The sequence below is a fragment of the Artibeus jamaicensis genome, unplaced genomic scaffold, assembly GCF_021234435.1.
Source record: "Artibeus jamaicensis isolate MK-2021 breed Jamaican fruit bat unplaced genomic scaffold, CSHL_Jam_final contig_956, whole genome shotgun sequence".
In the NCBI taxonomy this organism is placed as follows: Eukaryota; Metazoa; Chordata; class Mammalia; order Chiroptera; family Phyllostomidae; genus Artibeus; species Artibeus jamaicensis.
The window spans coordinates 264,933-280,877 of NW_026522021.1; the positions used below are offsets into that span (position 1 = coordinate 264,933).

Sequence of the window (15,945 nt, forward strand, 5' to 3'; positions counted from 1 at the left end):
GGCTGTGACCCCGCGAGATCTGGGAGGTGGGGCGGGGCCGGAAGTTGGGTCCTCTCGCGAGGCTAGGCGGAGCGGAGCCAGAAGGCCGGGAGCGGTGTGGAGGTCGTTGGAGTCACTTGCTTGCTGCCAGCTCCTTCACTTGCTGGTCTGCCCCCTACCTGCCCCAGCCATGCTCTCCGCCCTCGCCCGCCCTGCCGGCGCCGCTTTCCGCCGCAGCTTCAGCACCTCGGCCCAGGTAAGTCCCACGAGGAGCTAGCTGCAGGCAGAAGCCCCCAGCCTGGGGCACATGCGTTTGTGGCCCGCGAGCTGCCCGGACCCCGGTCCAGCCTGCTCCACAGGGCCGCCGGGTACGGGCCGGCAGCTGTGACACCCTAGGCTGGCCCTCATACCAGGCGGGAAGCGCAGGAGAGAGGGGAGAGTTAGCCCAATTCCAGAACTGGCGCACTTCTCCCATTCCCTAGCTAATCCCCGGGTTCTGCGGAAGGTCTGTTCTTGCACTGCAACCTTCAGGATTGAGAAGCCAGGGCTCTGAGGCCAAAAGTTATTTATGTTTTTATACAACTTTGAGTAAATAACCTTGCTCTTCTTGCATTATGCAAATAAAGTGTAATTTCTAACTCCATAGTACAGGCAGACGTGGTACTGAGGGTAGAGGACTAGTCCGCGGTTACACGGTTATTTGGCTAGAGGATTAAAATTCAGCTCTCCTGACCACTGTCAATGGCTTTTGGATCAGCAAGCTTACCTTTAAGAACCTGAAGACTGCTTCATTTTAAGGCCTTTCTAAAGGATCCTATGCTGTGATGTACTGGGCCTAACCTCCCTCCAGGTGTTGTAACAGGCCAATACTTGACCTGGGACTACTAAAGCCTTAAACTATTTTTAGCTATTTCTTCTAGGACAGGGGTTCTCAAACTCTGGTGTGTGGCAGAATCCCCTGAAAGCTCATAAAGATCAGAGGCTCAGATTCATTGAAGAAGGGTAGGACCTGAGCCTCTGTTTTTTTACCAGGTGCCCCAGGCAATTCTGATACAACAAAAATCAGAATCCAGGAGACACCCACATTGCCACACCCACATTGCCACACCCAAAAGGGATTTGATTATTAAAGGAGATTCCGAATTTCTTATTTAGTTTGTCCTTCAGATCATTCTTCTGTGAGTTTGATTCATTTGGAAAATATATTGTCTGTGCTTGCCAAGAGCGGGGCTGGGTGTTGCAGGGGATATCAAGATGAATAAGAAGTGGCGCTTGAGATAAGCCAAAACTTAGTAAACTTAAGGCAAGTAGGGGTGATGAAGATTGATGCTGAGGAGTGGCAGGAGGAGCTGGCCAAAGGTAAGACAGCGGGATTTGCTGACGGACAATTTGGTGAGGGGTCCTGAGAGAAGGAGCAGCGTGGGGGACACGAAGCATTTGGTGTTTGCTGAGATGGGGAAAAGACTGCTGGAAGAGAGTGGTTTGGGGCAGGCAGAGGGTATCAGGAGCTCTGTTTTAGATATGTTGAGTTTAAAATGCCTATTACACATACAAGGAGAGATGTTGAGAAAGTAGAGTGTCCGAAAGGTAAGCATCGGCCAAATGTTATATTGGCTAGAGACTTCACATCCTGTATCCTTTAGAGTACAGATGGGTTGAACACAGCAGCCTCAATATATGTATTGCTACAAATACGTACTAGTGCAATCGAGGTCTGTCCAGAAGGTATCCAGCCATGTAATATGAGGAGCAAGGACATTTATTGAAGAAGATACAAAAAAAAAAAATTGTACACAGGACAGTGATGCCTCAGTCCCCTTCAAAGTAGGCACCTTAGGACCTCACCCAGTTCTCCCAGTTGCCATCACCTGCCTGAATCTCATCGATGGTCTGAAATCTCTTCCCTTTCAAAGGTGATTTTAGTTTTGGGAAAAGCTAGAAATTGCAGGGGGCCAAATCTGGGCTGTAGGGGGTGCCAAGTCACCTGGGTGATTTGATGTTTCACCAAAAACCTCTTCCTGAGATCTGATGCATGAGTGGGTGTGTGGTCGTGATGAAGCTGTCAATCACCAGTTGCCCATAGATGTGGCCTTCTGAATCATTGGAATAGTTTCTGCATAAGGAGTGAATGTTCAACCTTAATGCAAAATTTGATGCAGATGCACGGCTCTGCTTGCTCAGTCATTTTGAATGCGACGGCCACACGGAACACTCAACAGAGTCTACTGCCCCCAGTGACTAGTACAGTGAAGTTGTCAGTGTTCACACATGCACATTCCAGTCCTCTCTCTCATTAGCTGCCAGGTTACATTGATGTCATGTAAACTGTTTTCATTATATTAACAGTGGCTGGACTTTTTCTGGACAGACCATGTATGTTATAACAAACAAAAAATAGAAACTTAAAAACTAACAAACTTTAAAAAGCAAAAGTGTAAATGAAAGAAGTGTTCCTCCATGTCCATTTTCAAAACAGTTGCTAAGCAGTGTGCTGTTGACAACCACTTCTCAACTTAGAAGAGGTTACTGAGTTTGGAGACAGATCTTTTCCAGAGATCGTGAGCTAACATCTGCAGTGCCAAAGATTCTTTCTTCATTGTAAAGCTTCCACCACTAAAGGGATGTGTTTTTATAAGTGCTAACTAAGGTGATGAAATTCTGTTATGTACAGACAGTAACATCACCTCAGCACACTGAAAACAGCAGCACAAGGGAGGAGATCATCTGCGCCCCCCCCCCCGCCCCCCATATTCATCTTGTGTATCATATGGGACTGATTGGCTAAGGACCCTACTAAGGGCATCGTGTCAGTCTGTTTCTTGGTAGAGTTTAATTCTTTATCAGATAAAAATAACATGACTTTAACATTTTCATCCTGCACCCCAGTGGAATTGTGTTAAGCCCTCATGTTAGAACCATTGCCCTAGTCAGCCTTGGAAGCCATGCTGAGTAATTCGGGCATGAGGAACTTCAGAAGCAAGGAAATGGTTAAAACTTTGAATTTTATGAAGGTTGGTTTGGAGGTGGTGCCGATGACCAAGTTAGAGCATGGGAAGTACTGAGATGCTGAGTCCTTCATGTCCTGAGTGTCTCTAATAAGGGAAGAGGCAGAAGCTGGTTCCAAAGTTTTGAGTTGGGAAGAACACAAGTGCCATTGGAGATGGGAGAGGTAGAGAGGATAAATTTATCTGGACAGTTGGGTTTGTGGGATCAGTGGAATGCCTTAAGCAGCTGGGAATGTGGAATTGGAATTTGGGAATCCCTGGGATTAGGGAAAAGATATGGGACAGGTAATTGAAGATCTGAAAGTGGGTATGGTTACCAGATTGGGTTCTGAGTTGATCTGGCTAGTGAAGTTCCAGGGTTCATCTTTAAAGCATCAACTTAAAAAATAATTTCAGGCCCTGGCTGGTGTAGCTCAGTGGATTGAGCATGGGCCTGCGAAGCACACCATCGCAGTTCGATTCCCAGTCAGGGCACATGCCTGGGTTGCAGGCCAGTTCCCAGCAGGGGACTTACGAGAGGCAACCATACATTGATATTTCTCTCCTTCTCTCCTTCCCTTCCTCTCTAAAGATAAATAAATAAAATCTTTTAAAAAATCATTTCAAATCTTAGTTGAAATTATATGCTTTTAGAGTTTTCACTTAACAGATTGCATTGTGCGGGGTTGTTTTGGTTTGGGGCTTGTTTGGTTTGATTTTTGTTTCTGGCGATGGAAGCACGGTCCTACCAACACCAGTTGCTGTAGAGTAGTGTGCAGCAGCAGTGTGAGGACCCAGAGTAGACGGCCGCACTAGATGGCCACACACAGTTCTTTGCATTCTTGCCCCTGCCGTCCTTTCTCAGTTTATCTCCTAACTTCTGACTGCTGCCTGCCTGCCTGCCAGTCAGGAGTAGGCTCCCTTCTCATTTGACTTCAGATTAGAAACAACATCATTGAGATCGGCTGGAATTTTAAGGCCACGAATGAGACCAGAATGTCTTTTGAACAATGGAAATGAGCTCCAGGGCAGGACTTATATCTATTTTCTTTAAGATTTCTTTTTAAAACTGTCTTTTTGTGTTTTTTAAATATTTTATTTTTTTGAAGATTTTATTCATCTTTAGAGGGGAAGAGAAGGAGAGAGGGAGAGAAATATCAATGTATGGTTGCCTCTTGTGTGTCCCCTGCTGCGAACTGGCCTGTAACCCAGGCATGTGCCCTTGACTGGGAATCGAACCGCGGTCATTTGGTTCCCAGGCTCATGCTCAATCCACTGAGCTACACCAGCCAGGACTATTTTCTTTAAGACTCTTTTTAAGACAACCAAAGTCAAGTCTCAAATTGCCTATGTTTGGCTTGTATCTGAGCTTCATCACTTGCTATCTTTGTGAGTCTGGGTATTTTACAACCTCTGTGCTTCAGTTCCTCATCTGTAAAATGAGTCTGTTGATATTGCTTAATAGAGTTGTAAGAATTACATGAGGAAAGACTAAGTTCAATGCCTGCCACAGAGCAGACCCCGATAAATGGCCAGCTGTCACCACTTTATCTCCAGTGTTCCCAATAAATGAGGTAGCTGGATGGCTTGAGTTTGGGGCAGGGTATTTCTTTGTAATAAATTCTGCCCTTCATAGGAAAGATCACCAAGAAGCAGGCATGGAATTGGTTGTTAAAAATTTCTGGGGTGGGGGTGGCCTTAAGTATCAGTTCATCATCCTTCATAGATTCTTCCTCCCACTCCTTACGTGCTGGTGTTCTTACTGCTCTTCTCACTCTGTTCCCTTTTGTGCCCCGTCCATGGCTTCTGTAAATCCCGGGACAGATACTATGGCCTCCAGACCAAGCCCTTTGTCTGGGGACCTACCAGCCACATGTATGTGTCTGGATGTTTCAGGTGGTCCAAACTCAACATGCAAGCAATGCATTATCCTTTCTCCCAAACCCCTTATCCCTCCTCAGTTCCCTCCATGTGTAAAGACAGTGCTGTCCACTCCAGCCAGAAAGTCGTCACCCCAGATTCCTCCCTCTACTCACCATTTAGATGAATGAAGAAAGGTAGGGGGTAACTTAAATCTATTGCTACTATTCCTCAAGTCACTCATAACCCACCCACCCTTGCTGCTGCATTTATTCCACCCTTCGGTCACTCTTAGACTATCATAGTAGTGTCCTTGCTTCCATTCTCGTACATTTCCACTCCATCTTCGCTCTGCCTCACAGCTTTCTGATACTGATCTGGTCATGTTCTTCCCAGCTTGTGAGGCCCTTCAGTGGTTCCCCGTTGCTTACAGGACTTAGATATTCTGTGCTTGGCCCTGCCTCTTCCTTTCTCCATGTGTATCCAACGGTGCTCAAGTCGTAAAGAACTGCTGGGACTGCTTCCCATGAGTGGGCCATGCTCCATGTCTCCCCCCACCCCCCGCACCCCGCCACACCACTGGTATCTACCTGGTAAACTACCTACCTTCAGAAACCCTTCCAACAGTTTTTTCTCCCTTTTGTGCTGCAGCTCTTCCTCCATGGCACTTGTCAGACTAGGTGCCATTTAAGTTTCCCTGTCTTTCACTTTGCAGGTCTTACTGACTCTAGGAAGCCAGTCTGGCACTTGGCACATAGAAATTTGGTGCATGTTAAATTTAATGAGCCTTAATGGATCAGCCACTTTGGAAAATCAGTCTCTAAAAAGATTAAGCATGGAGTCGCCACATGACTCATCAGCCCCACTCCTTGGTGTGTACCCAAGAGAATTAAAAGCATGTCTACACAAAAACTTACACATGCATATTCGAAGCAGTGCTATTGATTATAGCCAAAGGTAGAAACTACCCAATTGTCCAACTGATGAATGGCTAGACAAAATGTGGCAGGCATATCCATATGATGAATATTATTCAGCCATAAAAAAAATGGGCCCTGGCTGGTGTGGCTCAGTGGATTGAGTGCTGGCCTGCAAACCAAAGGGTCGCTGATTTGATTCCCAGTCTAGGGCACATGCCTGGGTTGCAGGACGTGCGGCCAGGTCCATCCCTAGTGGGGTCACACAAGAGACAACCACACACATTGACATTTCTCTCCTCCCTCCCTTCCTCTCTGTGCATAAATAAAAATAAATCTTTTTTGAAAAAAGAAATGGGGTACCAATATGTGCTACAGTGTGGATAAACCTTGGAAACATTATGGTCAGTAAAAGAAGCCAACACAAAAGGCCGCATGTTACAAGATGCCATTCATACGTGAAACATCCAGCATAGGCAAAGGCAAATCCAGAGGGACAAAAGTAGGTGAGTGGTTGCCAGTGGTTATAGGGAAATGGGAAGTAAGACATTGGGTATGAGGGTTCTTTGTAAAGGGTAATGGTTGTATAACTCTGACTTTGCTAAAACCATTGGATTGTACATTTTAAATGAGTGAACTATGTAGGGAAATAACATCTCAATAAAGCTGTTTGTTTGTTTGTTTGTTTGTTTAGTTTAATAAATGCAATTAGGTGATGACCAGTTACTAGATCTAGTAGCTCTGGAGCAATTGTTGGAAGTTGGGTAATACACAGGACTTCAGTTCCAGTAAGCTGATAATAAAGTGATACAAATGCGTTTACTCTGGCCTTCCAGGTGTTAATGAGGCAGTCTAGCTTCTTTGGAAGCCTGCCCCCCACTACTAAACTATCACTTTTTAAACTGTTCTTGATGTGCCAGGGCCAACTGCTGCTTGTTCTGCTCAGCTTGGTGGGGAGCAAAAGTAATTTTCAGACCTCGGTGGGTGTCAGAATCACTTGGAGAAACTTGATAGCAATGTAAAGTCCTAAACCAGATCCTATAGAGACTGGCCCTCTGTTCTTTTTGTTTCTCTGTTTTTGTTTCGTTTAGTTTCGTTTCGTTTCGTTTCGTTTCGTTTCGTTTCGTTTCGTTTTCATTTGTTTCTAAGCTCAGCCCATAATTCTGGTACACACCAAAGTCTGGGAACTGATGTGGGTAGGGAGTCTGAGACTGCAGTCTGTCTCACCTGATAGAAAAAGGAGCTTTTTAAATCCACACATCCCTCTTAAGCCTGCCTTAGGCTTCCGCCAAGATGGTGCTGCAATCTTCCCTGATCCTTCTTCCCCACATAGCTGATTGCCATCCCACCCTACACCCCTCCTGCACACAGTTCATACCAGTAGGTCTTGTCCCTTAGCTTCTGGCACATCTCTTTACTCGTCCCCACTAGAACCAGCAGGGGTCTTCATTCCTGCAGCCACACGTGTGCTGACTAGCCCATTGGTAGGTGCTCAATAAGTGGTTATCATCATTAAAGCTGCGGATTGAAAGTAAGGCTACTGTTACCAGTCCAGCTTCCTGAAAGAGTAAAGCTTACTCATCTTTCAGAGGGTATGTGAAGTAGGACCCTATCACAACCTTTATAGACATGAGTTTTCCTGAGGCAAGCCTGACACTTCACAAGGAAATGGGATCTATGGACCGGCGAAAGTACAGTTGTGTCTCCCTTTGGCACCTGTGCAGTAAAGGATGACGGTGCAGCCCTGGCTAGGCAGCTCAGTTGGTTAGGGCGGCATCCTGATACACCAAGGTCATGGGTTCCGCCTCTGGTCAGGGTGCACACAAGAAATATCCAATGAATTGCATAAGTAAGTGGAACAACATATTGACATGTCTCTCCCCCTGCTCTCTAAAAATTAACAAATAAATAATTTTTTTTAAAAAAAGAAGCCAGTGCAGTAATGTACTAGAGGTATATTCTTTTAATGTGAATCCATTTAGTGCTGATTCCTTCCTAAGCGTTCTTCCTCTCTGCCTGTTTTTAGAACAATGCAAAAGTAGCTGTGCTCGGGGCTTCCGGAGGAATCGGGCAGCCCCTTTCGCTTCTCCTGAAGAACAGCCCTTTGGTGAGCCGCCTGACCCTCTACGATATTGCTCACACACCCGGAGTGGCTGCAGATCTGAGCCACATTGAGACCCGAGCGACTGTGAAAGGTAATGGGCACACTGGCCCTGGAGCGTTTACACCTCTTCTCTCCAGCAGACCAAGGTCCAAGTTTGCAGTAAGATCCTTGGAAGAAACTAGATGCTCGGAGATGGGATTTCTGCGTTCGGTTTAGAGTTAACTTTCACAAGTGATCACGCCTTTTTGGACTCATCTATAAAAATTTAAATAATAGTGCCTTTCAGAAAAATAAAAGTGGTCTGATCTTCCCTTTTGAAATTTTTCCTAACTTGAAAAGTAACATGATGGAGTTGGGGAACCTCCCGCAGGGAGGGACTTAGGGCAGTAAGAAACGCTGTTCCTGGTCATTGCAGGCCACCTTCCCTTGCCAGCTTCCCCAGAGCATGGCCACCTTAGGAAAGTCTGCTTTCCTGTTTGGGAAATGTAGGTATGTTACCCAAAAGGTAATTCGTGATTGCATATAATTTATATATATCCTGCTTGTTTTACCTTTGCACCTTAGCAACATTTCTCATCTCACCGAGTCTTGATGAAATCAGTTTTGAAGCAGCACTAAAATTTATCACTTACTTAGTGTTATTCCTGTGCTATGGACCATTGGGCTCTTTCCTATTTTTTTCTACTATAAATATATAAGTTATGGTAAACATTCTCATCTTTTTTTAAGATTTCATTTATAAAGATTTTTATTTTTACTTATTTTTAGTAGAGAGAGGGGAAGTCGGGGAGAGAGGGAAAGAAACATCAACGTACGAGAGAAACGACTGGTTGCCCTAACCGGGGACCTGGCCAGCAACCCAGGCTTGTGCCCTGACCAGGAATCAACCGGTGACCTTTTGGTTTGTGAGACGACACCCAATCCACTGGGCCACACCAGTGAGGGCTTTATTTATTTTTAGAGAGAGGAGGAGGTGGAGAAGTAAAGAGAGGGAGAGAAACATTGATATGGGAATTGAACCAGCGGCCTTTCGCTTTGCAGGACAGCACCCAACCCACTGAGCACACCGGTCAAGGCAAACATCCTCAACTTTATTATATTTTATTTCTTAGAGGCTTAAAAGTAGAATTAGTAAGTATGACTAGTTTAAGGTTTTTACTATAAAGTATGTAATTACTGTCCAAAAAGGGGTAAACAACACTCATTTGTTTATGAGCCTTTTGTAGTCACTCTGAATTTGTTTGCTCATTTGTTTTTGTGTTGTAGACTTGATTTTCTTCAAGCTCTCGCAAATAAGGAAACAGTCAAAATCAAAGCAGATTTGGTCATTGGAGCAAATGTCCCCAAAATCCTTAAAAGTAGACCTTATTTCCCTTAGATGCTAGGATAAGCAGAATAAGTGCTAATAAGTAGAGTGCTTGTTTATCAGCACAAGGGGCTTTTTTCATGGCCTTCAGTGTGCCTTCTGGGCTGACCCGAGATGGAGTTCTTGTTAGGAAGATCAGGACATAGAATAAGCAGCTCTTCTAACTGGGAGCCAAGAAGGCGCTAGTGAGTGAACATAAGCGGCCTAGTTGGTTTGGTTTTCCACCATCCGGGAGGGTTAATCCATTCTGAATCTGGGGCCCCAGCAAATGGAGGCTGGAGGAAAGTGGAGTGAAGGGGGCGTTGCTGCCAGCCAGAAGTGTCAGATTCACAGGGCGGCAGCGCTCAAGGGAAAGCAAGCACATCACAAGTGGGCCTGCCAGCCTTTCCTGTGGCCAGCGGTCACGATGCAGGTGGGGCCGTCCTTCAGGTTCTGTCCCCACAGGTGTGCTAGTCCCTCTAGGTCACAAACGGTAAGATTGCTCTCGTGGGTGTTTTTCTAGGCTACCTCGGACCTGAGCAGCTGCCAGACTGCCTGAAAGGTTGTGATTTGGTAGTTATTCCAGCCGGAGTCCCAAGAAAACCAGGTGTGTGCTCGACAGCCTCCCGGGCAGCTCCCTGCAGGTCGGGTGAGGAAGTAGTTTTCCATGAAAAATGGAGCTAGTCAGATCTCTCTGCTGCAGGAAAAATTTCGAAAGTTCTCCATTGCCTGCAGCATAAAGACCTCCAGGTCTCACCCTGCCCGGAATGCCTTTTCTTCCACCTGCCTCCCTAACCCTGACCCTTACCATAGCGCTTGGGAATCCTTCCTGATTCCCCTCCCCAGACCCCACCACCGCACATCTCTGTTTTGGCACTTGTCACACTGGGCTATTTTCCCTGCAAGACAGATGAACAGAAACCCTGTTTCATTTTTTAATTTCCTGTGACAGCCAACACACAGCACTTGGCACATAGGAAGTTTCTCCTCGTACTTTGTGACCATCTTGGATTGGGTTATTCTCAGGTATGACACGGGATGACCTGTTCAACACCAATGCCACAATCGTGGCCACCCTGACTGCTGCCTGTGCCCAGCACTGCCCGGAGGCCATGATCTGTGTCATCTCAAATCCGGTAGGTACCACTGGCACTGTGCAAGAGCTCACAGTCCGCGAAGGTGTCCTGACGTCATGGGGGTGTACTCAGACTCACACACCGAAGTGGGAAGTTAGGTGAACTACATCTGTTCCTTAAGGGTGCCTTCTGGCAGGGACTGAGTTTTAACCTGGTTTTTCTGTCAACCAACTGTATGCCTTTGGGCAAATCACTTCCCTTTTCTGAACCTTAGTTTCTCCATCTGGAAAATCCAGCCACGGTTTGGTAGCTTGTGGGCTTTTGTTGTGCTGCACCCAGGGTTTGCAGTTCCTGGTTCCCTAGCATTCCCTCATTTACAGATAAAGGCCCCAAGCCCCAGGGAGTTGACGTAGTTTGCCCGGGGTTACCATGCGGAGTGACAGGGCTGGGACTGCACCCTGCGCCCTCCCTCCGAGCATTTAGCCCTGTGCTGTGCTGTGTTTTGTTAGGAGTAGCTGGTCAGGTGTAAGTTCTAGCTAGAGCGACAATACCCTGTGGAGCCATCGTCACATTTTTAAGTTGATAGTTCAAGGGTCTCATGCACGTTGAACTGTGGACTCAGAGGCCGCGAAGGGAAGAGCACCCACTGCAGTCCGAACCCCGGTTCCTTTGTGTACGTGGAGGGGAAGAAGCACTCTGCTGAGCAGGGGCCGCCTGCTGTGGCCTGTCCTGTCGCTTCCCTGGCTGTGCTCTCAGAACTCAGGGCAAATTATGCCTCTCTCTTGGATTTATTAGGTTAACTCCACCATCCCCATCACAAGTGAAGTTTTCAAGAAACATGGAGTGTACAATCCCAATAAGATCTTTGGGGTCACAACCCTGGATGTTGTCAGAGCCAACACTTTCGTCGCAGAACTGAAGGTAAGAGCCACATCGGGTATCTCTTGCGCTCCCTTTTCTGAACTTCTCTGGGCCATCCTTGGCTCACATATTGGCATAGAAGATACCAGGGTACCCACAGGTCACTTAGAACTTGGGAGTTTTAAATGTTTTTAATGGCTTGCTCTCTTGGTGGGAAGTAGCTCCCACATTTTGGGGAGCGACATCTAAAAAGCAGACCTGTGCAGGCTTGAACCAGCCAGACTCAGGCTTGACTCACCTGCTCCTCTCTTACTTCTCCCTGATGCATCCAGGGTTTGGTCTTTCTCTGGGTTTCTCATTGCCTGGACTCAGCTATGCTCTCCAAGGTCATTGCCTCTGGAAACTAGTATTAACAGGAATTACCTGCTAATCGTTAGATAAATTATTAGACAAATCCTAAGCATTCGGAATTGCCATCCCTAGGCTGTAGTTCTGGCTCCCTTTGTTGGGTTACCCGTGGTAGCGTGCCTCGGGGAGGTCCGATCTTGCCAGTTGTCTGCTCCTGCTTAGGCTGCAGGATGGACCTTCGGGGCTCATCCTGAACTGGGTTTGGCACCAGCACTAGGTTTGAGGTCCTCGGTGCCACTCATAACGCACTGTCTCATCTTTTTCGTTGTGAATCCAGCAGAACCACTTACTTTGGCCCCAAAAAGTCTCCTTGAACTTGAGGTCATTTTTTTCCTGATTTTTGCAGATGAGGGCTGCCTCTCTAAAGTAGCTGACATTGTACACAGTTTAGTGAGAAGTGCACCCACAGGACAGTTGGCCTTGACTTTACTCCCCTGTGCACCAGGCAACCACACATTAATATTTCTCTTTCTTTCTCCCTCCTTTCCCCTCTGTCTAAAAATAAATAAATAAATGAAATCTTTTTTAAAAAGAAAAACAATTAATCAGGCTTCCCACTTTGTTGACCAGAGTTTGGATCCAGCTCGAGTCAACGTCCCTGTCATTGGAGGCCACGCTGGGAAGACCATCATCCCTCTGATCTCCCAGGTGGGTGTGCGCCCTTGCCAGGAAGCCTTAATCGCGTGACCGCCTTTGAGAGGTTCCACTGGGAGGCACTCTGGACAGGCGGACAAAGTTCTACCCGTCTGTGTATTCTGAAAGGATTCCTGCTGCAGGTACAGCCCTGCCCCAGTCGTCTGGGGTGCCTGGGGTGTGGGGCCTGGCCAGGGGCCCGTGTTTCAGGAGCCCACAGCTGAGTGCGGTGAGTGTAGTCCGGAGGCGCTGAGACAAGACGAGCCCGGCGGGGAAGACGACGCGTCCAGTCAGGGTTGCCGCCCCCGAGCGTAGTGCACTGAGAAGGACACACAGTATCTGGTGTTTCTGCCACAGCTACGTGACCTTACAAGAAAATCCCGCGGGAACGCCTTACAGATCCCACCTGATGGGCTTCTGCAGAACGAGAGTGCTCCTGACAAGTGTCACAAAAGACAAGGGCTGAGGAACTGTTAGAAAGGGACAGAGTAGGCTCGGTGAGATGACTTAGCCTGTTGTCGGTGAGGGCAGCAGAGGGACAGCAGTGGGAAGATCGGTGATGTTTAAATAAGGTCTGCAGTGCAGTTAATAATGAATGTACTGACACTCGTCTCCTGTTCGTCACCTACAGTGTTACCATGAGGGTGAGGCAGGTGAGGGAAATCTTCGTACTGCTTTTACAGCTTTTTTCTAAGTCTAAAATGAGTCCAAAACATAAAAAGTTCTTAAAAAACGAGTAGGGACCTCCCAACAAAGTTTACTCTTGCTTTAAAGAAAGGCTCTTAGTTTCCCATGTAATGGTGACAGGAGAGACCCTCTGGGAGTCGGGTGAGGACAGCGGGAGCTGGGCACGGTGCCTACAGCCAGAACCTGCTCACGGGACCCCTGTGTCTCTGGCTTGCAGTGCACTCCGAAGGTGGACTTCCCCCAGGACCAGCTGACAGCCCTCACCGGGCGCATCCAGGAGGCCGGCACCGAGGTGGTGAAGGCTAAGGCTGGAGCAGGTAGGTTTTTCGGAGGCAGTTTGAGGGTGGAGTGCTGATGCCAGGGGCACTGTTAAGAGTTCAAGAGTTGAAGCCTACAGGGCCTGAGCAAGGAGCAAATGCTTGCTAAGTTTCCTGTTGGTTCAGCTCAGCTTGCTCGGTAGAGTGGAGTGGTGCTTGAGGTTAGCAGAGCTAATTCCTGCCATTCGTGAGTTTGTGAAATGAGAGATACTGGCATAGTCTTCACAGCTAAAGCTGAGATTTTGACAGATGCTTGTTCAGTGGGCGGGGCAGGCTCACCTGGATTTTGTGGCCTCTGTGCTAGCTTGGCTAACCTCTCCGTGTCCTCCCAGGCTCTGCCACCCTGTCCATGGCATACGCTGGAGCCCGGTTTGTCTTTTCCCTTGTGGATGCAATTAACGGAAAGGAAGGAGTTGTCGAATGTTCCTTTGTCAAATCCCAAGAAACAGACTGTCCCTATTTCTCCACACCGTTGCTGCTGGGGGTACGTATCCTGGAGGCTGGGTCTCTTGACTGTAGGAGGAGCAGAAGTTCTCTCTGAGACTCAGGAGCTCTTCCCTATCTAGTTGCAACCTGTCTGGTTGCTCTGCCCTGTCTGGTTGAATTCAGAGTTCCTCTCTGCGGTCACTGCGCCTCACCGCATTTGCCTGCTGTGTGCTTGGGTTTCTGAGGGTGGGGGCGCTTCACAGAATTAAGAGCAGGGAGGAACTGTGGGGTTGGCACCTCCCGGCACAGGAATTGCATTGCCCGGGGGTCTGACAGCTGGTCATTAGTGGCTGCCCGGGTGTGTTTTCCGATGAGACCCTCATTCCATCTCAGAGCCAGCCTGTGGGCAGCTCTGAAAGAAGAGGCTTCCCCACACCAGTCTCCCTGTAGCTATTGTACTTGTCCATTCCCGTCCTGACCCCAAGGCCTGCCAGCCTGAGCCCCCTCCATGGAGGTCTGCATGTGGTGCACAGGTGCTCCTTCCAGTTCAGGCGTCCTGGTTTCTTGCTCCCTGCCCCACCGGTTTTCCTTGTGGGAATGTGCTGCTGGTCGTCCCCTTGAAACTCGTGGTGTCTGGGACGGATCCCGGCTGGGCGTTCTGCTGAGCTTCAGCCGGACTCTTTGTTTGGTCTGGTTGATTCTCGAGTCTTCAGTGAGCCCAAACCCCTAGGTCTCACTCACACAAACCATCAAGCCAGGTCTCTATTTCGTAGGTGTGGGCAGCTGCTGAAATCATGCAGACATGTGGTGGCCTTCATCTCATTCCCAGAAAGAAACTTGCTAGTGACTTGCTGGTCCACCCAGAAGCCCTTCCCTCAGACACCAAGATGTTAAAAGATCAATAAGACGTGGCCCAGGCCTCAGGGGCTCCTCCTCGTGGTGGAGAGACTAACACTAAAACACGCTGATTTGGTGATGCGTCCAGCACAGGCGTGTGCGGGATGCGCTGAGGCCTGTGGGAGGGGGCACAGGAGGCCACCTGGGTCCGGAAGGGTCTTTCAAGGAGGTGGGCAGTGGCAGGGACACTATCGTTGCCCTGATGTCAGACATCGGCCTACGTAAACCCATTGGATTCAAGTGGGTATTAAAATGTTTCTTTCATCCTTTACCAACTCGGGAAACACACTAGAACCCAAAAGTATGTTCATGTGAGGGAGAGTAACATCAAGGGCTACTAATTATTGAGTACTTGGTGTGCCAAATCACCCACATGTGTTCACAGCCTCCCTTGAGGTAGGTAGTGCCCTTATTTTATACATAAGGAAGCCAGCTTGGTGTGGGAACCACTGTCCAGGACATGCGCGAGGTGACAGCGCAGGTCCCTAGGAGTAACTGACCCCGAGCTCTGGGGGCTTGCAGCCCCTCCGCAGCTGCCCAGCGCCACGGGGTAGATAGTCTAGGCAGCGCTGGTGAAGTTTCAAGTTGGGTTTTCCATAAGAAACTCATTCATGGAAATTAACTTTGTTGTAAAACTCTTCTGCCTCCCTTCTTTCAGAAAAAGGGCATCGAGAAGAATCTAGGCATTGGCAAAGTCTCCTCTTTTGAAGAGAAGATGATAGCTGAGGCCATTCCTGAGCTGAAAGCCTCTATCAAGAAAGGAGAAGAGTTTGTGAAGAACATGAAATGAGAGCAGTTAGTGAGCAGTCCGTTTCCTTAACTTATTACAGCATCACGTCACTGTAAAGGAATTTCCGATCTTTGTATTTCAATTTGCTTTGATGAGTATTGTATTAACTTTACCATCCCTTCCAAATCATGGGTCTACTTATGCATCAATAAAAGTGGGTTTTGATTTTCTTTTTCAAGGTATCTTTCATAAATACTGTGCTTTCGGCCCCATTAGAGCTGACTTCAGAGTGTCTGGCATCTCTTTCATCACCAATCAGAACTAGATGTTATTTAAATGTTAGACTGAAGCAAGATGGTTTCGCCAGTAGCTTTAAGAAGGTTTAAAATACCAGTCGCTGCTCCTGCCAGCCTTCCTCGGCGTGTGCACTGAGAAGGGGCAGCTCAGTGGCTGGTGCCAGGCCATTGCTTTCTGTCCCTAGTTCTGTGTGGTGGTTTCTAGCTAAGCAAACAAGCATTTTCTACATTGGAGCTGTGTTGGCTGACCGTTGTCCCACTCTGCATTTTGTCCTCTTCTTTTGGAGCAGAGTGACCGTGACCTCCCACAGTGTTGTGAGGAAAGTTGGGGTGGGGGCAGGACTGAGGACACAGTGCTCTCTGTCCTGAGGGAAAGGCGGCTTCATGTTTGTCTTCCTCAGGGACCTGGAAGAGACTCCGCTGTA

At 47.9% G+C, this 15,945-nt stretch overlaps 1 protein-coding gene across 1 annotated transcript; it reads left to right on the top strand.

Annotated features, from left to right (window-relative positions):
- Window positions 1-59: 59 nt before the first annotated feature.
- Window positions 60-15,454, top strand: MDH2 (malate dehydrogenase 2). The gene is made up of 9 exons (XM_037139154.2): window positions 60-235; window positions 7,767-7,935; window positions 9,713-9,796; window positions 10,216-10,325; window positions 11,061-11,186; window positions 12,105-12,182; window positions 13,072-13,171; window positions 13,504-13,655; window positions 15,153-15,454. The coding sequence occupies exons 1-9, from the start codon at window positions 170-172 to the stop codon at window positions 15,282-15,284; spliced, it is 1,017 nt and encodes a 338-aa protein (XP_036995049.2). The 5' UTR covers window positions 60-169; the 3' UTR covers window positions 15,285-15,454.
- The last annotated feature ends 491 nt before the right edge of the window (window positions 15,455-15,945 follow it).

Bases quoted from the DNA above. Each gene is read 5' to 3' on its own strand.
- MDH2 (XM_037139154.2), top strand. From the start codon at position 170: ATGCTCTCCGCCCTCGCCCGCCCTGCCGGCGCCGCTTTCCGCCGCAGC. The intron at 9,797-10,215 runs GTGTGTGCTCGA...GGTTATTCTCAG, and splicing joins CGGAGTCCCAAGAAAACCAG to GTATGACACGGGATGACCTG. The intron at 13,656-15,152 runs GTACGTATCCTG...CCCTTCTTTCAG, and splicing joins CCACACCGTTGCTGCTGGGG to AAAAAGGGCATCGAGAAGAA.